General features: G+C 36.8%; 1 protein-coding gene across 3 annotated transcripts in view; it reads left to right on the top strand.

The window, feature by feature from the left end:
* LOC100356313 (formin-2) overlaps positions 1–27,460 on the top strand; it is a 355,035-nt gene that overhangs the window by 111,914 nt on the left and 215,661 nt on the right. Inside the window, exon 7 of one of the 3 annotated variants that reach the window (XM_070055560.1) lies at positions 20,369–20,567. The exons of the other annotated variants lie outside the window; for them this stretch is intronic. Within the exon in view, the coding sequence (XP_069911661.1) occupies positions 20,369–20,446 (78 nt within the window). The 3' untranslated portion in view covers positions 20,447–20,567. Of the gene's footprint in view, positions 1–20,368; positions 20,568–27,460 lie in introns of those variants that run through there. 3 annotated transcript variants of the gene reach the window in all.

The following is a 27,460-nucleotide window of genomic DNA, read 5'->3' as shown; positions in this document are numbered from 1 at the left end:
GTATTAATTATGACAACAACAACAATAATAATCATGGAAATCACAAGTCATATTGTCCCATGTATTTACCATGTGTTAGTTATTGTTCTTACCACTTAAAATAGTTCATTTATTCTTCATATTCTAGGAGATAGACAAAATTATCCCTATCTCATAGAACAGAAAATTGAGATATAGAGAAAATCAATAATTTTCCCAAGCTGGTAAGGGGAGGAACTCAAGTTTAAATCTGATCAGAGCCTATGTTCTTCAAAAGTCATAAATATGAATGTGAAATATGAATTGCAAGTGCAGTATTTTATTTATAACTAGACCATAAAAATAATTTGAATTTGTACTGTTTTTGTTTTTATATTTTAGTATATATTTTTTAATTTGTAATTTTTATTTTGTTTGAAAGGCATCCAGACACAGAGGGATATCTTCCACGTGTAGGTTCACTCCCCAAATGTCCACAATACCCAGGAAAGGGCCCAGATAGAAGTGGAGGAGCTGAGAATTCAATTTGAGTTTCCCACATGAGTTGCAGGACCCAAAGCTATCATCTGCAGCCTCCTAGCCCAGGCCGCACGTTAGCAAGAAGCTGAAAGTGGAGCCAAGCCAGGCATCCCAGTATAGATATGGGTGTCCCAAGTGTCATCTTATTGTGTGCTAGATACCTGTCTAAGTATGCTCAATATTTAAATGACTGTAATTGCACTTACAAAAATGTATGTGGAACCAGTTTTCAAACCTTTTCCAAGGCCAGTGTTGTGATATAGTGGGTAAAGCTACTACACTGCCTGCAGTGCTGACATATATGGGCTCCTGTCTGAGTCCTGGCTGCTCAGCTTCTGATCCAGATCCCTGCTGATGTGCCTGGGAAAGCGGAGGATGGTTCAGGTACTTGGCTCCCTTCACCCAGGTAGGAGACCAGGAAGAAGTTCCTAGTTCTTGGCTTCAGACTGGCTCAGACCCAGCTGTTGCAGCCATTTAGGAAGTGAACCAGAAGAAGGAATATTCTCTCTCTCTCTTCCTCCCTCTCTCTCTCTTTCTCTTCCCCTTTCCTGACCCCTGCCCTTAACTCTTCCTTTTAAATAAATAAAATATATCTTAAGGAAAAAAATATTCTAACATTCTAAAATATTTTGACAAGTACATGGATGTGAAACCACCAAATGTGACATTTGCCCAGCTAAATAGAAGTTTATCTAAATGATGTGAGCTTTAAACATATACACTTCTGTGAGTAGTTAAAAATAAGGGTCATTTGTTGTGTGGTGTATATAATGGCTAAAGACAGCAACTGTGGTGAAACTACACCAAATGTCAGCTGATAATTTTTATTCACCCCATAACAGAAAAAGAATCATCATGGTAAAATATGCCTTGAGGAAGCAATGTCTAATCATGCTTAAAATGTCTGTTAAAGGAACATGTTACCCATAATGTAAATTTGCACACTGAAGTTAACAAGAGTGAATAAGAAGAAATTGTGTTATTGTTTAAAATCCATAGCTGACATTTGCATAAACATTTTATATAACACAATTGAACCTCTGTGAGGCTTGTCCCATTTATCATTTCAAAATGCTTTGCCCAAAGAGTTGGAAAGAAAAACTATTTGTGTTAGTTAAATATTTGTTGACTTCAGCCTCTAGGAATAGGATTAGAAAAATAATGAAATCTCCTCCTTATTATAAGGAGAAGTAATGAAAGGATTGATTCATTAGAATTCATATTTAGTGCAGACGAATATGATAAAGAATTAGACATTTGGTATCCTGTTTCATTTTTTATTGTGCTTGATAATTTCCAATAAAGTTTTCTTAATGTTGTAAAATTCATAATAATGATGAGAAAAGAAGCATTCATTAGTCAGCTGCTCCTAAATCAGGTACAGATTATACTAGCTCTAACTATTCTTAGCTGAGCTGTGATTGCTCTTATAATGCTTTTTCCTGCAGTGTTGAGAAATTTGGGGAATGCATGTGCTAAACTTTAAATATTGCCTGATGGTGTAATATTGATTACTACAGAAAAGAAGAAAAGATTACATGCTTGTATTTTATCTGTAGATTTTTGTTTCAGTTTTATTTATTACAAACATTAATTTTTAAATTTCTAAAAATATGTTTTATAATGACTGCTGGAGATTTCAGTGTTCACAGGATGATAAGATGAATGATAGTCTGCTTAGCAGAAGTATTATATTTTTGTGTTGGGGTCTTTGAATTGTAGGAAGAAAAGGTGTGTTTTGGTTGATTTGAACATTTATATTTGTCTTTTAGACTGAAGACCTCAAATGTCTGAAAAACCAAATATCTTATAATAAGACAATTTAGATTTGTTTTGGGATACATAATAAACATTTGGTACTCTGTAACTTTGAACATCTGCTTTTAATAGAATACATTCCAATTGCAAGCCTTAAAAATGTATTTACATAGAAAACCACATCAAAATACAAAGCTATAATTAGACAAACATAGGTTTTATGGAATCTGGATTTGTTTTAGATGTTGAAAGATTTATTATATTTTGAAGATGCTATTCCTATAACTATTCATAGAGCACACCCAATCAATTGAAAGAATGCGACAATAATAACCTCTGTTTTAAAATTTTCTTTCAGCCAAAAAATTGTTTTAATACTTTTAAGTAAACAGCTTAAAAAAAAAAAACAGCATCATAGAAAAGAAGGATAATTAAACTAATGATTCTTGACCTTGTCAGGTTGTATATTAGAGAAATTTGATTGATTGTTCCTTGATAATATATAGAATTATAATGCTGAGGATTAATTCTTTTGGACTTCTATTCCTATATTATTATATTAAGATTCTCTTGGACTAGCTGTATAAGAAAGAAGTACTGAGTTTTAATGGATGGATGTTTTGTTTATCATGATCTACAGGAATTGAAGAAAGAAGGTTGGATAGAGAGTATAAATTGTATTTGGAGCAGATGCTAGGAGAGCATTTTCTTAATAGTGCCAATTTAGAGGGCGGTAGCTACTACAGAGAGCCTGAAAAACTAAAGAAAGGAAGCTTTCTTTTATTTTGCTGGTGAAACAGTAAAAGCTAAATTTCACTGTTGCGTTCTTTTTTGACATTACGGTAGCAGAATTTATCCATGTCAGTAGGGAGTACAGCATAGAAAATAAGCTAAATATGTAAGAGAGGGCACAGAGATTCTCTTACATCCCTGGCAGTTATCATGGAATAACCCAAGAGAGGCAGTATTGAGTCAATTACTCTTCAGGTTCCACACTATGTACTAAAGACAGTAAATACAGTGGGTGGTCAGAGTTGAATAGAAGGTGAAGGCTAGACTTGGGATACAGCCTAGGTGGAGGAGATGCAGTTTGAAGTGGGCTATGAAGAATTTATTTGGTGGAGATATATAGATAGGATTAGGGGTGACTTTTTGAGAATAGCATCATGAGCAACGATTTCCTTGAAGTTTATTTAAAACCACAGTAAATCAGTCAATATCATAGCAGGCTTCTGTGTACTCCTGTTGGAGAGCTTCAGGAATGTGCATGTAGATAATTTATATTCATTTCCTCTAGCTGAACATATTTCCTTTCTTATCCTTCTGGAAGTTTTCAGGTTTGCCATCTTAGAAATAAGTGTGAGAATTGAATTGTAATTATAAGATGTCTTGGTGGCATAGTATTAAACAGCAGAATGTATGTTTCTTTTCTTTTTTTTTTTTTTTTTTTTTGACAGGCAGAGTTAGAGAGAGAGAGAGAGAGAGAGAAAGGTCTTCCTCTACTGTTGGTTCACCCCCCCAAATGGCCGCCATGCTTGGCGCGCTGCGCTGATCCGAAGCCAGGAGCCAGGTCTTCCTCCTGGTCTCCCATGCAGGTGCAGGGCCCAAGCACTTGGCCATCCTCCATTGCCTTCCCAGGCCACAGCAGAGAGCTGGACTGGAAGAGGAACAACCGGGACAGAATCCAACACCCCAACGGTTACTAGAACCCCAGGGTGCTGGCATCGCAGGCGGAGGATTAGCCTAGTGAGCCACGGCGCCGGCCAGAATGTATGTTTCTTTACCACAGATAGCAATAGAATTTTAGGTAACCCCAAAGCAAAGGCATTTTATTCTTTTTTGATATACGTAGTTACAGCTCATACTTCTGGCCTGTGGGCAGGGGTGCTGGTGACATAGATCAGATTTTTCCCAGTCTAACTCAGTGTGATATAAGCTGAAAGTGATTCTGATAATTTGAAGATACAAGTTTAAGGTTTAAAAGAAAAATTAATGGTCTGATATGCCACTAAGATATTACTTTGTTTTTAAAAATTTTATTTGAGACAGTGACAGAGGCAGTCTGTCAGAGCTTTTACCCATTAGTTCACCTGCCAACTGTCTTCAATGGCTGGGTCTGAAGCCTAGAGGCAGGAATACTACGCAGGTTGCCCCTATGGGCTTCAGGAACCCAATTACTTAAGCCACTACTGCTTCCTCTTAGGATCCACATTGGCTGGTAGCTGAAGTCAGGAGTTAGGAACTGAATCTAGATATTCTACTGTGGGATGTGGGTGTGTTAACTGCTAGGCTAAATGCCTGCTCCTGAAATATTACTTTAAAGAGTTGTTTAGCTATATTTTCTAGACAGACAGTGTGAGGAACTTGATGGGTCCTCTCCCTAGCAAAACCATAATTTAACTAGTGAAAATTATATTTTTATAATTTTTTATTATTTAAAAAATTATATAAGATCTCTAGGAATTGTCCTAAGGGCATGTGGTATATGGAGAAGCAGTCATTCCAGAAAATCTAAAATTCAGTAAGAACAGTGTGACTTTGTGACATTTGGGGTATGACCTGTTATATCACCAGTCATCTTCAATTCTGCTCTCACCCAGGGATTTACTGCCAAGAAGACAGGAGCTCCCTCTCTCCACAGCTCTGTCAATGGCATTGGTTCCATCCTGGGAGAAGCAGGATATTAACATTTGTCATTTCCCCAGTACCCTCTTGCAGAAGCTCTATTCCAGGGAGAATCAGGAATCAAAATGAAATGCTGAGACAGGCCCTCTATGGAACACGGGCAATTCTTGGATTTATGCGCATGTACCAGGCTGCACCCTCTCAGGGGCAGTCACAGCACAGCATGGGGCACACATGAAAGCATTCTCAAGCCTCACGCAGACTCATCAAAACCAGTGGAAGCTTCACTGACATGAGTCTTAAACATACTTCTGTCCAGACTGACTGAGCAATAAGCTACTCTGACCCAGGGTCAACTTCTAGGAAGCCAGGATTAAAAATAATACCCCAGTCATCCCTGGCAGTCTGGAAGCTCTGTGAATACCCAAGGTTGTACCCTCTCAGGAGCAATTAGAGGGGGAAAAGCCAAGCTACTAGTCCTGAATGTGTGTGTGTGTGTGTGTGTGTGTGTGTGCATGTATGTGTGTTTCTATAAACTTCCTCAATTGTGATAGCAGCTTCCAAGACACTCTGCCCCACTCCACCACATGCAATGGGTAAGTAAGTTAAAACTCTTAAGTGGTTTGGGAGACTTAAGCACCCTCTGTGATTATGATCTCTGAGTAGACCTTTAGAAAGCCATGCTAAAAGATAAACAGTTGGGTGAAATGTGTGCAGGAACATCAGACTACACGGTGTGTTAGAACTAGGTTTTACTGAACCAGTCTTGCTAAGCCACTTCATTAAATAAGCACCAAAAACAACAGCCTGTATGAAAGGGAAGGGATAATCAGCATATAGAGTTGTTACAAATTATTATCTGAAATAACCAGTTTTCAGTAACAATTTTATGAGACATGCAAAGAAACAAGAAAGTGTAGTCCATAACCAGGAAAACAGGCAAAAGAAACATCATTTGAAGAAGCCTAGAAATTAGGCTTAAACAACAGAAAAGACTTCAAACCATCCATTGTAGATATCTTCAGAGGACTCAAGGAAACTATGAAAAGAGATATGATGATAGTGTTTCATCTAGTAAGGAACACCAATAAAGAGAAAATTAAAAATTCTGGAGTAAACAGTCACCAGCATGAAAAAAAAATCACTAGATCATTTAATAATTTGTGGTGGCAGAAGAAAGAGCAAACTTGAAGGTAGAGACTATCTAATTTGAAGAACACAGAGAAGAAAGAATGAAAACTGTGACATAGTCTCATAAAAATGTGAGGCACCATTAAGTGACCAGTACATGTGAAAAGTATCATGAGGAAAAGAGAGAAAAGGGCAGAAACAATATTTGAAGATATAATGGTGGAAAACTCCCAAGTCTATGAAAAATAACACACACAATCGCAAAGTTTAATGAGCTACACGTAGATAAAGCATAGAGATCTATACCCCAATATATGGCAATCAAATTGTTGAAAGAAAATTTAAAGCCTTGAAAGCAGTGAGAGTAAAACAACTCATCACATACAAGAGAGCCTCAAAATTTTAAGCTGCCTTACCCAAACTATGGAGACCAGAAGGCAGTGGGATGGCATATTCAAGAGACTGAAAGTAGCCAGTGTATCAGCTCAATAGGCTAATTCTCCACCTGTGGTGCTGGCACACCGGGTTATAGTCCCAGTCAGGGCGCCGGATTCTGTCCCAGTTGCCCCTCTTCCAGTCCAGCTCTCTGCTGTGGCCCAGGAAGGCAGTCGAGGATGGCCCAAGTGCTTGGGCCCTGCACCTGCATTGGAGACCAGGAGAAGCACCTGGCTCCCGGCTTGGGATCAGCACGGTGTGCCGGCCGCAGTGGCCATTGCAGGGTGAACCAACAGTAGAGGAAGACCTTTCTCTCTGTCTCTCTCTCACTATCCACTCTGCCTGTCCAAAAAAAAAAAAAAAAAAAAAAAAAAAAAAAAAAAAAAAGGCTGAAAGTAAAAACTATCAACCAAGAATCTTAAATCTAGCCAAAACAATTTTCTAAAAATGAAGATGTGATAAAGACATTCTAATATATACAAAATCTCAGATAACTTGTTGCTAGCAGACCAGCCTTTCAACAAATACTACAGAAAGTTCTTCAGACTGAAAGTAAATGACACAAGCAGTAATCTGAAATTGCACAAAGTCACACAAAGAGCATTAATAAACAATTTTTATTTATACAAAAATATATGGTTCTTCCCATTTTTTTCTTGACTGCCTTTAAAAACAACTCTACAAAGTGGTATGCATATTGTTGGGCCTGTAACATATAGGAATATAATATGTTTGGTAATAGCACAAAGGAGATGAGAGGGGGAAAAACTGTATTGGAGTGAGGGAATGACACCAGATATAATTCAAATCTACAGGAAAAAATGAAAAAAAAGGGTAATTCAGAACCTATATGAGCATATTTCAAGAGATTCATGGAAAATTAAATTAAAAGTATTTTACTGGGGCTGGGACAGTGGCAGGGTGGATAAGGCTACTGATTGCTGCTCCAGAATCCCATATGGGTATCTGTTTGAGTCCTAGATGCTCCACTTCCCATCTAGCTCCCTGCTAATGCATCTGAGAAAGCAGCAGAAAATGATTCAAGCACTTGGGCCCCTGTACCCATGTAGGAGACCCAGAAGAAGCTCTTGGCTTCAGATTGGCCCAGCTCTGACCCTTGTGGCCATTTGGGGAGTGAACCAGTAGATGGAAGATTTTTCTCTCTCTCTCTCTCTTTCTCCCTGTAATTCTGTATTTCAAGTAGATAAATAAGTCCTTTTTTTTAAAAAAAAAATAATTTTAGTGCAAAATATCATGCATGTGATGAGTCTTCAAAAAGTTCCTGAAAAATGTGTCCTAAATGTATTATGCAAAAACTCTGCATAGATTTTAAATTTTGAAATATCCTCTTAAATTGTAAACCCTAGAGCAACCACTAACAAAACTCAAACATAAAATCAGTAAAGGAATTCAGTGTCTACTTAATTCGGTTAAGATCTAATACAAAGAAAAAAAAACAATAAAAGAGGAATAAAAAGGTAAAAGAGAGACTAATAGAAAACAATACAAAATGGCAGATAACTAAATTTATTGATTTATTTTTTTTATCTTTTATTTAATGAATATAAATTTCCAAAGTACGACTCATGGGTTACAATGGCTTCCCCCCCCATACCGTCCCTCCCACCAACAACCCTCCCCTTTCCCACTCCCTCTCCCCTTCCATTCACATCAAGATTCATTTTCGATTATCTTAATATACAGAAGATCAGCTTAGTATACCTTAAGTAAGTATTTCAACAGTTTGCTCCCACACAGAAACATAAAGTGAAAAATAATAGATGATTTTTTTAAAATGATGATGAAATCAGATCAGACCTATTGTCATGTTTAATCCCAGTGAGAGTCAAGTTGGGAATTGAAAATTTCTTTCTTTTTTTTTTTTTTTTTTTTTTTTTTACAGAAGATCAGTTTAGTGTACATTAAGTAAAGATTTCAGTCGTTTGCACCCCCATAGAAACACAAAGTGAAATATACTGTTTGAGTACTCGTTATAGCATTAAGCCTCAGTGTACAGCACGTTAAGGACCGAGATCCTACATGAGGAGTAAGTGCACAGTGACTCCTGTTGTTGACTTTACCAATTGACACTCCTGTTTATGGCATCAGTAATCTCCCTATGCACCAGTTATGAGTTTCCAAGGCTATGGAAGCCCCTTGAGTTCTCCGACTCTTATCTTGTTTAGACACGGTCATAGTCAAAGTGGAGGTTCTCTCCTCCCTTCAGAGAAAGGCACCTCCCTCTTTGAAGACCTGTTCTTTCCACTGGGATCTCACTCACAGAGATCTTTTTGCCAGAGTGTCTTGGCTTTCCATGCCTGAAATACTCTCATGGGCTTTTCAGCCAGATCCGAGTGCCTTTAGGGCTGATTCTGAGGCCAGAGTGCTATTTAGGACATCCGCCATTCTATGAGTCTGCTGAGTATCTCACTTCCCATGTTGGATCACTCTCCCCTTTATTTATTCTATCGGTTGGTGTTAGCAGATACTAGACTTGTTTATGTGCTCCCTTTGACTCTTAGTCCTTTCATTATGATCAATTGTGAACTGAAATTGATCACTTGGAGTAGTGAGATGGCATTGGCACATGCCACCTTGATGGGATTGAATTGGAATCCCCTGGTATGTTTCCAACTCTACCAATTGGGGCAAGTCAGCCCGAGCATGTCCCAAATTATACATCTCTTCCCTCTCTTATTCCCACTCTTATGTTTAACAGGGATCACATTTCGGTTAATTTTCAACACTTAAGAATAACTGTGTGATAATTACAGAATTAAACCAGTCATATTAAGTAGAACAGACAAAAAAAAAATACTATGAGGGATAATGTATTAAGTTGTCCATTAGCAGTCAGAGCTATGCTGATCAAGTCACCATTTCTCATAGTGTCCATTTCACTTCAGGAGGTTTCCTTTTTGGTGTTGAGTCAGTTGTCACCGATCAGGGAGAACATATGGTATTTGTCCCTTTGGGACTGGCTTACTTCACTCAGCATGATGTGTTCCAGATTCCTCCATTTTGTTGCAAATGACTGGATTTCGTTGTTTCTTACTGCGGTATAGTACTCTAAAGAATACATATCCCATAATTTCTTTATCCAGTCTACCGTTGATGGGCATTTAGGTTGGTTCCAGGTCTTGGCTATTGTGAATTGTGCTGCAATAAACATTAGGGTGCAGACCGCTTTTTTGTTTATCAATTTAAACTCCTTTGGGTAAATTCCAAGGAGTGGGATGGCTGGGTCGAATGGTAGGGTTATATTCAGGTTTCTGAGGAATCTCCAGACTGATTTCCATAGTGGCTTGACCAGTTTGCATTCCCACCAACAGTGGGTTAGTGTCCCTTTTTCCCCACATCCTCGCCAGCATCTGTTGTTGGTAGATTTCTGAATGTGAGCCATTCTAACCGGGGTGAGGTGAAACCTCATTGTGGTTTTGATTTGCATTTCCCTGATTGCTAGTGACCTTGAACATTTTTTCATGTGCCTGTTGGCCATTTGGATTTCCTCTTTTGAAAAATGTCTATTGAAGTCCTTGGCCCATCTCTTAAGTGGGTTGTTGGTTTTGTTTTTGTGGAGTTTCTTGATCTCTTTGTAGATTCTGGTTATTAACCCTTTATCTGTTGCATAGTTTGCAAATATTTTTTCCCATTCTGTCGGTTGTCTCTTCACTCTCCTGACTGTTTCTTTTGCAGTACAGAAACTTCTCAATTTGATGCAATCCCAATAGTTGATTTTGGCTTTGACTGTCTGTGCCTCCCGGGTCTTTTCCAGAAATTCTTTGCCTGTGCCAATATCTTGAAGGGTTTCTCCAATGTTCTCTAATAACTTAATGGTGTCAGGACGAAGATTTAGGTCTTTAATCCACGTTGAGTGGATTTTTGTGTAAGGTGTAAGGTAGGGGTCTTGCTTCATGATTCTGCACGTGGAAATCCAGTTTTCCCAGCACCATTTATTGAATAGACTGTCCTTGCTCCAGGAATTAGTTTTAGATCCTTGATCAAATATAAGTTGGCTGTAGATGTTTGGGTTGATTTCTGGTGTTTCAATTCTGTTCCATTGGTCTATCCATCTGTTTCTGTACCAGTACCATGCTGTTTTGATTACAACTGCCCTGTAGTATGTCCTGAAGTCTGGTATTGTGATGCCTCCGGCTTTGTTTTTGTTGTACAAGATTGCTTTAGCTATTCGAGGTCTCTTGTGCCTCCATATGAATTTCAGCATCATTTTTTCTAGATCTGCGAAGAATGTCTTTGGTATCTTGATTGGGATTGCATTGAATCTATAAATTGCTTTTGGGAGAATGGACATTTTGATGATGTTGATTCTTCCAATCCATGAGCATGGAAGATTTTTCCATTTTTTGGTATCCTCTTCTATTTCTTTCTTTAAGGTTTTGTAATTTTCATCGTAGAGATCTTTAACGTCCTTGGTTAAGTTTATTCCAAGGTATTTGATTGTTTTTGTAGCTATTGTGAATGGGATTGACCTTAGCAGCTCTTTCTCAGTCATGGCATTGCTTGTGTATACAAAGGCTGTTGATTTTTGTGCATTGATTTTATATCCTGCCACTTTGCCAAACTCCTCTATGAGTTCCAATAGTCTCTTAGTAGAGTTCTTTGGATCCTCTAAGTACAGAATCATATCGTCTGCAAAGAGGGATAGTTTGACTTCTTCCTTCTTGATTTGTATTCCTTTGATTTCTTTTTCTTGTCTGATGGCTCTGGCTAAAACTTCCAGAACTATGTTAAATAGCAGTGGTGAGAGTGGGCATCCCTGCCTGGTGCCAGATTTCAGTGGAAATGCTTCCAACTTTTCCCCATTCAATAGGATGCTGGCTGTGGGTTTTTTATAAATTGCTTTGATTATATTGAGGAATGTTCCTTCTATACCCAATTTGCTTAGAGTTTTCATCATGAAAGGGTGTTGAATTTTATCAAATGCTTTCTCTGCATCAATTGAGATAACCATATGGTTTTTCTTCTGCAGTCTGTTAATGTGGTGAATCACATTGATTGATTTGCGAATGTTGAACCATCCCTGCATACCAGGGATGAATCCCACTTGGTCTGGGTGGATGATTTTCCTGATGTGTTGTTGTATTCTATTGGCCAGAATTTTATTGAGGATTTTTGCGTCTATGTTCATCAGGGATATTGGTCTGTAATTTTCTTTCAGTGCTGCATCTTTCTCTGGCTTAGGGATTAAGGTGATGCTGGCTTCATAGAAAGAATTTGGGAGGATTCCCTCTTTTTCGATTGTTCTGAATAGTTTGAGAAGAAATGGGATTAGTTCTTCTTTAAATGTCTGGTAGAATTCAGCGGTGAATCCATCTGGTCCTGGGCTTTTCTTTGTTGGGAGGGCCTTTATTACTGTTTCAATTTCTGTTTCAGTTATGGGTCTATTTAGGTTTTCGATGTCTTCATGGTTCAATTTAGGTAGGTTGCATGTGTCCAGGAATCTATCCATTTCTGATAGGTACTAAATTTAGCCATAACAATAATAACATGAAGTGTGTATGCATTAATTTACTCTAAAGAAAGACATGGCCAGATGGTCTATAGAAAATTTCAAATTTATACTGTTATCAAAGACACATCTTAGATTCAAAGATAATTAACACAGTAGTGGTACTGGCATATAAAGATACATCTTGGTCAGTGGAATAGTTTAAGAGGTTAGAAATAAATCCTTACATTTATTATATGCATTTTTTTTGACAGGCAGAGTTAGACAGTGAGAGAGACAGAGAGAAAGGTCTTCCTTTTCCGTTGGTTCACCCCCCAAATGACTGCTATGGCTGGTGTGCTGTGCCTATCCAGCGCCAGGAGCCAGGTGCTTCCTCCTGGTCTCCCATGTGGGTGCAGGGCCAAAGCACTTGGGCCATCCTCCACTGCCTTCCCAGGCCACAGCAGAGAGCTGGACTGGAAGAGGAGCAACCAGGACAGAATCTGGCACCCCAACCGGGACTAGAATGCAGGATGCCAGTGCCGCAGGCAGAGGATTAGCCTAGTGAGCCTTGGCACTGGCCTATATACATTTTTGTTAACAATGGTAACAAGATATTTCAAAAGTGAAAGAATAGTTTTTTTTGGTTTTTTTTTAATGACCTTGAGACAGCTGAATATTCACATAGAAAAGAATGGAGTTGAATCTCTACCTCATACCATTAACAAAACTCATAAAAATATAAACTTAAATATAAGAGATAAAGCTATTATGCTCAGAAGAAAGCATAAGAGTAAATATTACCATGGACTAGGTACTGGTTTCTCGGATAGGACTCAAAAGCACAGATAAGGGCTTTTCAAGAAGTTCATGGAAAATGCATATTATGAAAAAACTATACATGGATTTCAAAAATTGTTTTGCTGCAAACTAGACCCTTTTTTAAAAAAACAAAGATTTGTTTATTTTATTTGAAACACAGGGTTACAGAGAGAAAGAGAGATAGACAGACAGACAGATTTTCTGTCCACTGGTTCACTCCCCAGATGGCCAAAACAGCCAGAGTTGGGCCAGTCTGAAACCAGAGGAGCCAGGAGCTTCTTCTGGGTCTCCCATATGGGAGCAGGGGCCCAAGCACTTGGGCCATCTTCTACTGCTTTCCCAGGCGCATTACTGGGGAGCTGGATCCGAAGTGGAACAGAGTGCTGGCCACTGCAAAATAGACCTTTAATTACATTTTCCATGACCCTTTTGAAGTTATCTCAGTCAAAAAAAAAAAACCTTAATTTTTTAAAAATAAAATTAATTTAGGTTTTTTTTTTTATCTGTCTTGAGTTGATTTTTGTATATAGTGAGAGGTATGGATCGAATTTCATTTATTCATTATTCATTATTTCTCCAGTTTTGCCAGCACTGTTTATAAAGAGATTATCCTTATTCCACTCTATGGTTTGAGCACTTTTATAAAAAATCAGTTGGCTGTATGTATGTGGATCAATTTCTGATCTCTTCATTTCATTCCATTGGTCTACATATTGGTATTTATGCCCTTACCATGCTGTTTTAATTATTATAGCTTTATAATATGCTTTGAAGTCAGGTGTTTTGATGCCTCCAGATTGATTTTTTATTTATTATTTTTTTTTTGCTCAGGATCACTTTAGCTATTCTAAGTCTTTCGTAATTTCATATGAAATTTAGGATTTTTTTTGCAGTTCTGTAAAGAATGTCATTCTTATTTTGATAGGGATTTCATTGATTCTGAAGATTCATTTAGGTAGTATAGACATTTTAATGAGATTTATTCTTCCAACCCATGAACATGAAATATCTTTCCTAAATTTAAGACTTAAGAGTATGAAATTGCTGGAAAAAAATGTAGGGAAACACTCCCAAGACATTGGCATAGCAGATTACTTCTTGGACAAGATCCCCAAAGCATAGGCAACAAAATCAAAACTTAACAAATGAGATTATATGAAACTCAGAATATTTTTCACAGCAAAGGAAATGATCAATAGAGAAAGATTTCCAACAGAATGGGGGAAAAATTGCAACCTACCTATATGACAAATGGTTAATATTCCAAATATATCAGCAACTGAAAAATCAATCAGAATCAGTCCAGTTAAGAAATGGGCAAAGGGCCGGCACCGTGGCTCAATAGGCTAATCCTCCCTGCCTAGTGGTGTTGGCACAGTGGGTTCTAGTCCCGGTCAGGGCGCCAGATTCTGTCCTGGTTGCCCCTCTTCCAGTCCAATTCTCTGCTGTGGCCAGGGAGTGCATTGGAGGATGGCCCAAGTGCTTGGGCCCTGTACCTCAGGGGAGACCAGGATAAGCACCTGGCTCCTGGCTTGGGATCAGCGCGGTGCGCCGGCCGCGGCAGCCATTGGAGGGTGAACCAACGGCAAAGGAAGACCTTTCTCTCTCTCTCTCTCTCTCTCACTGTCCACTCTGCCTGTTAAAAAAAAAAAAAATGGGAAAAGGACCTCAATAGACAGTTCTCAAAAGAAGAAGAAATAAAAATGGCCAACAAATGTATGAAAAATTTTCAACATCAGTAGCCATCATGGAAATGCGAATTAAAACCACAATGAGATATCACCTCACCCCTGTCCAAATGGCTTAAATTCAAAACCCAGAGAGTAACAAATGCTGGCAAAGATGAGGAGAAAGGAAACACTTACACACTGTTTGTAGAAATGTAAATTAGTGCAGTCATTGTGAAAAACAGTGTGGAGAATTCTTAAAAAAGTAGAAATAGACTATACCCAAAAGACTTGAGTACAGCATACCAGCGAGATACCTGCACCACCATGTTTAGAGCAGCACTGTTCACAATAGCCAAAATTTGGAACCAACTAAGGTGTCCATCATCAGATAAATGGATAAAGAAAATGTGGTATATATACACAATGGAATATTATTCAGCTACAAAAAAGAATGAAATTCTCTATCTGTAGCAAAATAGATGCAACTAGAGAACATCAGTTTGAATGAAGTAAGGCAGACACAGAAGTAACTAATAGAAAAAACTAATTTCTAAAAAAAAATAATTTATTTCCTGTAAACAATACTGTCAAAAAATAAAGGCAGCTAATAAAATAAGATAAAATATTTGTACATCATCAATTAAGTGAATAGTATCCTGACTCTATGAAGAGCTCCTCAACATAACAATAATAAAACAACCTGATTAAAAAATGTACAAAGGACTTGAATGGACATTTTTGTAAAGAAGATATATCAGTGTCCATAGGCACAAGAAATGATACTCAACATTATTAGCATTAGGGAATTAAAAATCAAAACTGCAACATGACATCTCCTAACATTTACTACATAGCCATTGTCAAAAAGAAAGATGATAACTGGTATGATGAAGATGTGGAAAAGTTGAAACACTCAAACACTGCTTGTGGGTGTGTAAAAATAATGGAAGCCTTTCAAATTTCAATAATAATTCCAAGCCTTAGCTTGGATGCATATAAATATCTACTTTTTCATAAGAGAAGGTAAATGTTATTCTGGTAGTTCTAGTTCCCCAAAGAATAATCATGATGTCAGATTATAATTGGGTATTTTTCGAGCTTGAAAAAACTTTAAGATAAACTTCCATCTGCCCCCAAAAATATATGTGGTCAAAAGTATAAGCTGCTTTTAACTTAAGGAACAATATTATTTTACAGGCAAGAGTCCATTAACCCTTGGAGGAGAAATTTATACCTTTTCTTTTTGCTTTTGATGAAGAGACTAAAGATATATGGACTGTGCCTTTTTTTAAAGGTACATGGGCCTTGGGAATATTAAAACCTTTTTAGGAAACCCTTATTGCCTTCCAGTATATACTGTTGGCCACAATCAACAGAATCCCCCAGAGGATAAGTTTGCTGTGTTTATGAAGGTTACCTCCTCCCTTGGTTTAACATTGGAATATAAACTGGTTTGTTGCCGTTTTGATGAAAAGTTTAAAGTTTCTTTCTTCCCTCAAGTTCTCATATAGGAAAGAGAATTGAAAACAAAATCTAAGAACTTGTGTATTTTTAATTTACATATTGAAAAAAGAGAGGTTTGCATTATTGATTTCAAATTTAAATGTGTAAATTAAAATTGGCTCATGTTCTCTTCAGCTCACTTTTTTTTTAAACAATTTTTTGTTTACGTAAGGTGAACAATTTCATGTATTTCATATATACAGATTTAGGAACATAGTGGTACTTCCCAACCTATCCTCCTTCCCACCCACACTCCCACCCCCTCTCCTCTTTCCTTTCTTATTCTTTCTTTTTCTGAGCTCACTTTTATGCTGTCCCCATCTCCCAGTTTCACACCTCTCCCTCTGGCTTGCTCTCCCCACCACCACCTTTCCCTCCCTCCCCTCCTATCTCCCCCTTCTCACAGGTACAGTGATGTATGGTGTTGACTCTCTCTTAGGAATCAGCATCACTTGTCCTTTACCCCCATATATGGAGTGAAGACCGGAAAAGGTTGACTTCTTAGAGACAGTTCATAATTCCTCTCTGGAGGATTCAAGACTTAATTTGCTGCTATTTATAGCACCCGTGTTCTATGTGTGTGTTTTGAGCTTCAAAGCACAGGGGAAAACAGAAAAAAGTTTGGTGCTTACGTTGAATTTTTTCGTATAGTGTTGTGCCAGGATTCCAAAGTGAATGAAAAGCCTATGTTATCCTTCTATGGTTGACAAACTTTAATTAAGGTCAGAAAACTCTCATAAAAATAGCAGATTTTAGAAAATATATTTTAAGAAACTCTCCAAGAGTTTATAGGAAAGGAAATGAGAGTAGTGTAAATGAAATTGAAATGAGATCAGAAATCACTGACTTTGAGCTAACGTTTTGCGAAAGTATATAGGCATGTTTTGTTCAGTTTTTCCAGATAGCCATAAAATCATTATGAGATGTGTACTAGCAGGAATGTAGACCAAGTTTTCCTTTAAGTGATCCAAATGGCAATCTTTATATTTAGTTTTGTGTATTTCTCCACATGGATTCTAATAATGTTATTATTCACTTAAAGATAAATAGGTCACTAGTTTCTCAGCCCTAAGTATAGTATAAAATGACTACATTTGTTTCTTTTACTATTTTTCTATATACTTCTGGCCCCATTTTACTTAAGTGTTATATATTTAAATCAATTACCATTACAAATAAAACTTTTCATAACTGGAATTTCTCCTGCTTCTTTTCTAGTGCCAAAAAAAAAAAAAAATGCGCGTTCCTCAAGCACCATTAGAAAGTGTAGATTGAGTTGAGATTCACTTGAAGCTGAGTGCTTTTTAAATTATCAGCCTTTCTTTTATGGCTTAGGTTGGCACAAGGCTCCATAAAGAACTGGCTTTGAGCTGATCTCCTGCCTTTGAACTTGCAAGGAAAGACAGAGTAACTTGTTTTGTTTTGAAAGTTCAGCTGCAGTATTGCCCTGGTGATGCCAGACTGACTTGGCTGCTTTACTGTAAGTGAAAACTTTATTATAGCAATGCCAGCTTCCTTTTGAATACTGCCACACACGAAGCAGGTACAGAGGTCTTCCAAAAGCAAGGAAACCAAACAAAACCCTCTCACTCAATTGTTTCTTTTCATTTTATATTAAACCTTCCAAAAATAATGTAGCACAGCCAAATATAAACCCAAACAAAAATTTTCCCTTTAAAATGAATAGAATTACATTTCCCCATTTTTCTAACAAGTATGAACAAAACTTGGTTATATTCAAAATCTGATCATTACAAAATGTAGATGAGATAATCAAATGGCAAAGTGGTTTCAGTTTATTCAGTAGTTTAGTGACAGAAATTAAACCAGAAGGAAACAAGTGTTAATGTAAAATACATAGTTTAAAAGTGAATTACAGTATTAGGTAAATTAGAGTAATATACATTAAGTTTATGTATTTTTATTTTTTTTGAAATGCCAAGTGTCAGAGAGAGAGACATGCATAGAGAGGTTCACATCCAAAATGCCTGCAATATCCAAGGATGGCCCAGCTGAAGTCAGTAGAGCTAGAAACTCAATTTGCACCTTCCACTGGTACCAGGGACTCAAGACAGCATCTGCTGTCTCTCAAGGTGCCCTTTAGCAGGAAGCTGGATTGGTAGCAGAGGAGAAGGCAATCCCAGGCACTCCGATGTGGGATGTGGTGTCCCCATTGGTGGCCTAACCTGCTACATCACAATGTACACCCAAGAATCTATTTATTTAGAAGGAAAAAACACAGCTTCTGAGAGGAGATGAAGGCATAGAGATTGAGACCCCCAAGTCATTGATCCAGAGTAATATCTGGGGAGCTTGGAGTAATTACAATGATGACTTGAAATAGTAATTAAGTTTTGAGCTGATTTGGCAGCTTGCATCTTCAAACTTAAGATTTGACATTAAAAAAAAAAAAGATTTATTAAAAGGCAGAGAGAGAGAGAGAGAATCTTACATCCACTGGTTCACTCCCAAAATGGCCACAAAAGCCAGGAGCCTGGCACTCCATCATGATTTCCTATGTAGGTGGTAGGTGCCCAAGCACAGCTGAAACCTGGATCAGAAGTGGAGCAGTCAGGACATGAACTGGTGCTATTATATGGGATGTAAGCATCACAGGCAGTGGCTTAACCCACTGCACCACAACGCCAGACCCAAGATTCACTGTGTTGAGAGACTGTCCACCTAAACAGTATAAAGTACTTATGTGAGGTGATCACCTTGGTGTTATGTTATTGAACAAATATCTTCATGAACCACCAGCACTGGTTAGGACTAAGTCCTCTTGTCACATTAGTAAGATATTTATCATCCCTCTGAGATTCTCCCTTTTAAAAATTCGCCTGTTCCCCAAAACATTTTTAGGTACTTCTTAAGCTCATTTATCCTCATTTTTGTTTTCTCTCCTGATAACATGTTCCATATGTTTTCTTCAGTGATTTTTTACAGGAAATATTATTACGTATATCCTGTCTTTACCACAAGGATCTTAACATTTATGTTAATGAATCTTTTCCATTTGTTCATTTTTCCTTCCCATTTGACATCAGACAACACTATGGAGTTAAAAACCTGTTTAAAATATATCTTTATGCCCTTATAAACCTTAAAAAAACTAGGCCATTTCCATTTCTAATGTTTCTGAGGGGTATAAGCACAGTTTTCTTCATTACACTTACAATTTCAGATTGTTCAAAATTTATACTTTCTTCAATATCTCATGTTAAGATACAATTTCATGCACAGCAACTCATATTGCATGCAAATTCTAAGACTATTTGGTATGCATGACTCATACCAAATAGTCATTTGTTTGACATCTTTTTTCTTAATCCAGCTTAATAAGTCCTGTTTGCTATACTTGAGGTTACTAATGTGACTTCACATATTTCACTGCCCTGTTTTAATAATGATACCATTCCCTTCTCTTAATAGTTTAATAAAGATGTCATTCCTTTCTCTTAATAGGTTAATAACGATCCCATTCTTTTCTTTGAACATTTTTTCCCCACTGGACCACCCAGGATTATATTGAATCTGTTGCTGTCATCACTGTCTGTCCTACTCACCTTACTAAGGTCTTGCTCTTTTGCTTGTATACTTATTTTATTTTTTTTTCTGTGTGTTTACATGCACCAATATGTATTTTTAAAATCTAAGCTCTTGCAAATTTCCAGTGATTTATGTATTGTTCTTCTTCTTTTCACTCATTAACTTCCCCAGGCACTTAATCAACTCATCTTATTAAAAAATTACTATGTATGGCTGTTTCTTCCTTTCAAGTTTCCTTGTCAAAGCATGTAAAACTATACTTCTTGCTAAAATTATCATTTTTATTTAACTCCCAGAAATCATTTGGAAATAATAATATATTGTTATAAAGACTCATGCTAAAATTCAGAGGAAAGTTGACATTGAAAATATTTATTATGATAAACTTAATAAAGTAATTTTACAAGGAATAGGACCAATTCCAATACAAATACCATAGTATTTGTCCCTCTTCTTTCTGTGTAGTCATTAAAAAACCAGTAATCAGTGGCAAAAGGAATATCTTCTCAAACCTTGCACATTGATCTCCTCCCCACCATGACAACCCAAGCAGGCCATTCTACTCATCTAGAAACTTTGGAAATGGGTTAATCACAGCTATTGGTGACACCCACTGGTAACAACACTCCATATATTTCACGAAGTCCAGGGGTTACATGAATCAGCCTTCAGATGGATCGAAGGGTTGTGGGCATGAATAGAATGCTGCAGGGTGTGAATTCATTTCCCCAGATCCTTTTATTGGTAAGTTATTTTTAACTCATGGGTCGCCACAATAATCAGTTCATTCCTTTTCACCCATCCCAGTTAGACTTTCCATTATCCTATAGTATTAACTGTTTTTTTCTAGGGTGGGGAAGAGTGGAAAGAAAAAAGGCAGAAAATTTGGACAAATTATTTAATTTTTTTGCATTAACAACCTCCCCAGGTGACACTCATCCCCCCTACCCTCGCCATGATTCTTACCTTCTTCCCGATGACCCCTGAAAAGAGGAGAAAAAGGTGAGAAGGGCCAGAGAAATTTTACACACTGGGCAGATCTTCTGTCGGAGAAGAGATCAAGGGTGTAGAGATCTTCCAGAAAAGGGAAAACCCAGTGTAGAAGAAAGGGAAACAGGCCCAGCATGGGTGAGTGCTCCTGAGCATTATACGTGAAGATGCCAATTTGTGTCTCTTTAAGCCCAAACCCAGTCTGAGTTTGCATGTTTTTCTTTTTACTACGAAGAGACATATGTCATGCTTGCCATAACTATGATGTTGGACAATAATCACATGACTTCTGCTTCAAGAAATGCATTAAAGACTTCCTGTAGGCACCAAAAAAGAAAATGTGTGTATCAAGCTCCCCAAGGTTATTTAGTTAGAAAACCATGTTTAATCAGATGAGGATAACTTCTTGTATTCACTGTGGTCCTCTTGAGGATGCTAGGGTTTTATTCTTCCCTTTATAGTCATTATTTCTTCAGCCATGCTTTAGCAAACTATAAGCTCAGATTATTCTCTTTACTGCCTCTGTGTTAGAGTTGGCTGTTAGCTTCCAGTTCAAGTGATAAAAGGGGAAAAGGATGAAGCCTGGGATGTTGCAATAAATCAAGAGTTTTCATTTCTGTCCTGGGATGTCTTCACAACACACCCTGAGAGACAGAGCCTGACATCATCCTTGTATAATTGAATAGAGGGATTTATAGGCCAAGATATCCACCTGAGAAGACATTAAAATGGCTATGATACTCATCTGATTTTCTTTTAAAAGACTTTTCCTTTTTAGATAAGCTTTTGATTTGTTAATTGTGTAATCTTTATCAGTGAAGGATGTAAGCCTAAGCTTTTCCTGTGTTGAGGTGGTAGAAGTCGACCGATGTTTCTGAGAATAAGGATACATCTCAGTTCTGCACTCCCCCCCCCCCCCCCACCAATGTCAAAGTTGGTTTGGTGGGAAAAATCCCACGGAAGAAGTTTGGTAATTTATTTATTAGTCACTCCTGATTATTCACATGTTTTCTTTTTAAATCCTTATAGTTTTTTAATGCCTTAGATTAATCACATCTCTTTATGCCATGTGTAAATTCCCTGCTATCCCCCCTAGGAGACTGCTTTTGGTGCAAAATTACTTTGTGAGGCTGGACATAAGGGATGTGGGTCCGTGACTCATGCTTGAGAAAACTTAATAGATGAGTGATTTACTGGTAAAGTTGAAGTGTGAGATTCTGCTGAGAGTTTCAAATGTTTTTTTTCTTTTTTAAACCAGTTTTACTCAATTCTGTTGGTAGAGAGGTGATTTCCTCACAGCTGATTACCTGAAAGTGGTTTTTCTCTCCTCTCACTAGCACCATGCATTCTCTTTAGGATGGGAGCTGTTGGCTTAAGCATCTCACCAGGCTTTTAACTGCGTATTCCAAGTCCCTATTACTGTGGGATACTACATGGTGTGAGTCTATCACCAGCATTACAGATGACCTGTTTCTGCTTATACTTTTTGAAAAGGCCATATAAAAATTATCTTCATCTATGTGTTTATTTCCGGAGTCTTTTGTTTTCTTCTTGTTCGCTACTTCTGGTTTAACTTTTCATCGAGATGCCTTTAGAAAATTTAGTGACCCTTCCTTTCTGTATCTTAAGCAAATTCAGTGTTGCTTTCATTAATGGTAGGTAAGGATCAGAGGGATATAATGTTTTCTGAACATCTGGGAGTACAAATGGAAGGGACTGGGATTTGGAGCTTTGATCCTTAGGCCATCTTTCTATCTCTTTTCTCATAGCATAAAAATGATCAGAAAACTGAAGTAGCAATTTGTGGATTTATTAAGTTGATGGCTAACTATTAACTCTGTCAATGATTTTTAAACAGATAATTAACAGGTATAGACGGATGAGTTGTCACCCACATAGAAAATGTTTAGGTATTTTTGTAAGAACTATTTATTCTTCAGGTCAATTTTGACTTAACTGTGCATATCAGCCCTTAGTGCCCCTAGCACACTCCTTTGCTTGGACTGTGTTTTTATGCAACTGGTCTTGCCATTATCAGTTTCCTATCCAGGAGAATTGCTATTGTGCATTTTATTTATAGCTCTGTATTTTTAGTGTCTTTCCTTCTTTTGAATTTTTAGAAATAGACTAATTAAATACCCCAGCTGGCTTTTTTATCTTGGGATGGAATCACTTACAGAATGAGACACATGTCTTCCCCTCAGATTGAGTCATGGTGTAGTCACATAAAGGAACATCATAGGAATGGTAAGATAACCAAATATTCCATGTGGCATTAATTCACTCCATGACTGTTGAATACTAACTGGGTGCCAAGTGCTGAGCTTACTATTTTAGCTTTAGAGGGTGGAATAGGGAGATTGCAGAATAAGACAGAATGTGAAAGACATCAGAACTGACTTAAATATGGAGACTTCCCAGGAATATTTGAGTTTCTCTACCTTCATGATATCCAAAACTCAGCAGAATGATCCTCAGATGGGAGAAACAAACTTTATACTCAGATAGCATTTGATTCTTTTTTTTTTTTTTTTTTTTTTTTTGGACAGGCAGAGTGGACAGAGACAGAGAGAAAAAAGAAAGGTCTTCCTTTTGCCGTTGGTTCACCCTCCAATGGCCGCCGCGGCCACAAGGAATAAACGAAGCACCATCTTGGTTTTTTTTTTTTTTTTTTTTTTTTTTTTTTGACAGGCAGAGTGGACAGAGAGAGAGAGAGACAGAGAGAGAGACAGAGACAGAGAGAAATGTCTTCCTTTACCGTTGGTTCACCCTCCAGTGGCTGCCGCGGCCGGCACATTGCACTGATCCGAAGCCAAGGAGCTTTGTCAGCCGACTATAGTGTTCTGGAAAAGAGAATGATGCTCAATTGCAGGCACCAATCATCGAGGATGAAGTCTTGATTTGAGGAACATTTAGGAGTTACATGTTAGCTACCCACTGGGTATTTATTCAGTAGGTATGCTTATGAACAACTGAAGTATACCTTGTATATCCCTGTAGCCCCTGCTTCTGAATGGTCAGCCATGGATCACGGGTAAAGACATAACTTTGTCAGTGAATACTTATTTTAGTCTACTTGTTCATGTATGTTTTTGTAAACATGGTTTTGAACGTTATAGATCTGCAACATCTTTCTAAAAACATTTTAACTGGTTTATAGAATCCTAGGTGACTTATTTAATCTTATAATTTTGTTCTGAAATACTTAACATTTTTTATCATTGCAATTTTATAAATCTGAGAAAATTGTTAAAAATATGAATTTTTATTTCATTAGTTCTACACAAGTACAAACAATTACAACTACAATTACTTTGGAAAATCAATTAACATATATATATATATGTATATCCCATCATCATGGTAGTTTTGGTTCTTATCTGTGTATTCATATATATATTCATATATAATATGTATATAAGAATGTTCATAGTAGCACTATTTGTAATACCTCAGTACTAAAACCCTTCATAACTACTGTCAATATTGAAATAAGAAATAAATTGTAACATAACTGCACAGTATAATAGTACACAGGAATGAGGAATAACAGTGTACTGTTAAATTCTCAATGCTGATGGATTTCAGAGACAAAAGCCAATATAAACAGGATATTTCCATTTCCCTGATATTCCAAAATTGGCAAAAATAGTATGTGGCAACCAAAGTCAGAATGAAACTTTTAGGGAGGGAGACTATATACTAGGAGGGAGGTGTGAACGGACCCTTCAGGGTTGTTCATAATGTTCTATATAGTGATTAGAGTGACAGTTACAAGGTTGTATATATAAGTAGCAATTACATGGACCCTATAGTTGACTTTTCTCACTTTACTATGGATATACTTTAATAACAATGTTATAAAATTATAAGTATAAAATTTAAAAATTAAAATATATACTTTAGAAGAACTATTTATTGTATAACTAAACACTTGAGGTTTTGGAACAATAGATTAGAAGGTATCTTCAAGGATAAGAATAATGAGAGAATTGGCTGTTGTTGGATTAGGATGTGAAATAATTACTTGGTATTGTATGTGTTGCTATAAATGGAATTGTGAAGAAAGAAAAAATGCTAAATTTATGATCCAGGAAAATGGTGCCATCAGAAAGAAAACTATTGGTCTGCAAAGACATAAACTCACATGTTGAAACCTTTATTCTCTAAAAATGAGCATAATAAATTAGTTCACTGGCAAATCAATGTTTATCTCTCTTTTACTTCCAAACTCTAAGAGGTCTTTGGAAAATTAGCCAGTGACTTACTCAGTGTGTCATTTCCAAAAATAGATTGTAAACTTGTAAGAAAGCTTAGAATGTCTTCTTCCATAGGGTAGAATCAAATGCATCTAAGTACAGATTCAGTGGATAGAATTAGAAAATGGGTCTTGACTTTCCAGAAGAGCCAAAAAGAAACATCACGCTAGTGGCTAGAGAGCAGGGGGAGATGCAAAATACCCGACTAATCCACAAATTGAGTAACTAGTCAGTGAATCGTGCAGCATTTATTTGGTGATTCTACTTAATAAATATATACTAGGTGGTTGGTTGTTTCCTGCACATTTAACTTCTGCTTTAGAAATCTTTACATCTAAAATTTTCGTTAGCATTTTGTTGTTATAACTACAAAGGAAGGGAATCAGTTAGGTTTGGTACTCCTTTTTCACGATTTCCCTGAAATTGAGTTATATGTAAGAAGAAGATTCAGATGAGTGTTATCTTTTGTGGTTTGTTTTTTAGCTAACAATTTGAAAAATAATTTAATCTCTTTATGTTTTATCTGTCCATTTGTTTTGTATAAGATAACACAGGATATTAAGGAAATAGTGGAGGAAATGAGATTTGGGAAGTTACTTGGCAGAAGTGGGCTCTCCATATTAAACCACATAGGTGGTACAAGATAGTGCTTAAGAAGGTGGAACCTGGAGCCACACTGCTTGGATTCATATCCTGGCTCTGACACTAAATGGATGTGTGACCTTCAGCAAATCATTTCATCTGGAGCATCTGGACTGTAGTAGCTCTAACTTCACTGGGTTTTTGTAGTGATTATTAGAATAGATAAAGACCTTTATTATAAAATCAAATAATGTTATCTCAATACATTATTGTCACGAATTAATAATACATATGCAAATGGTGTCAACATGAGCCTTTTATTTCTTCATGGTTATTGTTAACCTTATAATCTATATTATATCTTTTACTCATGACAATTAATGTCCTCTATTGAGATAATACCAAAATATTAAGAAATAGATATCCATATTTTGTAGAAACATACTTGATATTCAAATATTTTGGCAATATCATTAAATGTTTAGATATTGTACTCACAATTTCATGGTTTTCTGATCATTTAATTTTAATCAGCCTATAATGGTTCCTACTGAATTTTAAATACTCAAAACATAATGTGAACATTGTAGACAGGCATATATCTAATACCAGAATTTTAGAGAAAATTCTGAAAGGGAAAATATAGCTTAGGTAGACTTGTATGTAATCAGATGGACTCAACATTGTTTTCTGACTACCAAGATACTTGAAAGGGTGAAGAACAAAATTATACCCTGCATATGTTCTATATGACAAAACTGGCTAGACTGGCAAAAGGCTATGTTCAAAGAATATAAAAGAGAAGATTGTATATGGTTTAAATTCAAAGAATTTAAATGCCTCTACATGTTTTTCTCTGTTCTATATGAAATAAAGAAAGATGGAGATTTGTGATAATGTTTTAATTAGAAAAGCATTTTAAGAGCAAGTAGTATTTACTTAAGCTTATATTGCATGTTACTATAATTTTTTAAATGAAAAGTGAATTTGGAAATTCCAGTTTACAGCGTATTAATGTTGTTACACATGTATTTTATTAGCATTTGACATATATTTTTGAGATATGTTTTTATGAATTCAGCAAAGTATATTTGAGTATATATATATATATTTAAAAATTTATTTATTTATTTGAAAGAGTTACAGAGAGGCAGAGAGAGAGAATCTTCCATCCACTGATTCTCTCCCCAAATGGCCACAACAGGCAGAGCTGGGCTGATCTGAAGCCAGGAGATTCTTCCAGGTCTCCCACACTGGTGCAGGGGCCCAAGAAATTGGGCCATCTTCCACTGCTTTCCCAGGCAGTGGGATCCACTTCTGGATCAGAAGTGGAGCAGCTGGGATTTGAACCGGCACCCATATGGGATGCCAGAACTGCAGGCGGTGGTTTTACCCCCTATGCCACAGCGCCGGCCCCTGCGTATATATTTTTAATAAAAATGAATTTGGAAATGCAACCTATTATGAAATCCTCACCTGCTTCTCATTGTCTTGGATCTTTCAGTAATTTTCCATACTGAATATTGTTTTCTTCTGTGACTCAGTACATAATAGTTATTATTTTGGCCAATGTGATTTCAGTATGTTATATGTCAATTAAGATATATAATTACTGCGTTCAACTTGACTTTGTTTAGAACCAGCCTATGGCTCTGCTCCTTTAATAGTTTGCACTTTTTTTAACTTTTATTTAATGAATATAAATTTCCAAATTACAGAATATTGATTACAATGACTCCCCCCCCATAACGTCCCTCCAACCCGCAACCCTCCCCTTATCCACTCCCTCTCCCTTTTAAGTGAATAATCAAACCATTGATTGGGTAAATGTGGCTGATCTTGTAGGCTAAAGAAGTATCATTGTCTCTGTTTACTTTTTTCAAAACTGTGTAGGATACATATGCCTTAGGGTTTACTAAATTATCTTTTTTTTTTTTGTAGTAGGACACATTTTTCATGTCTGACTTGATTTCTGATTTAACAGTGAATTATTGTGGTCCATTGAATGACAAGAGATGGTAGAGGGAGATACTGTTTTCAAGGAATGTAAATGATCCAGGTAGATGATAGTTTTTGTTTGGTGAGAAGGTATCCTATGCACCGACTTCCACATTCTTCAAGTTCTTATTTCCAGTTAGTTGGAACAACATGAGATAAGGAACTAGGAAACTTGTATTATGGTGATGGGC

The sequence above is a fragment of the Oryctolagus cuniculus genome, chromosome 13 (assembly GCF_964237555.1).
Source record: "Oryctolagus cuniculus chromosome 13, mOryCun1.1, whole genome shotgun sequence".
Taxonomy (NCBI): domain Eukaryota; kingdom Metazoa; phylum Chordata; class Mammalia; order Lagomorpha; family Leporidae; genus Oryctolagus; species Oryctolagus cuniculus.
Note: the sequence above shows the minus strand (reverse complement) of the source record. Positions and strands in the feature narration are given on the sequence as shown.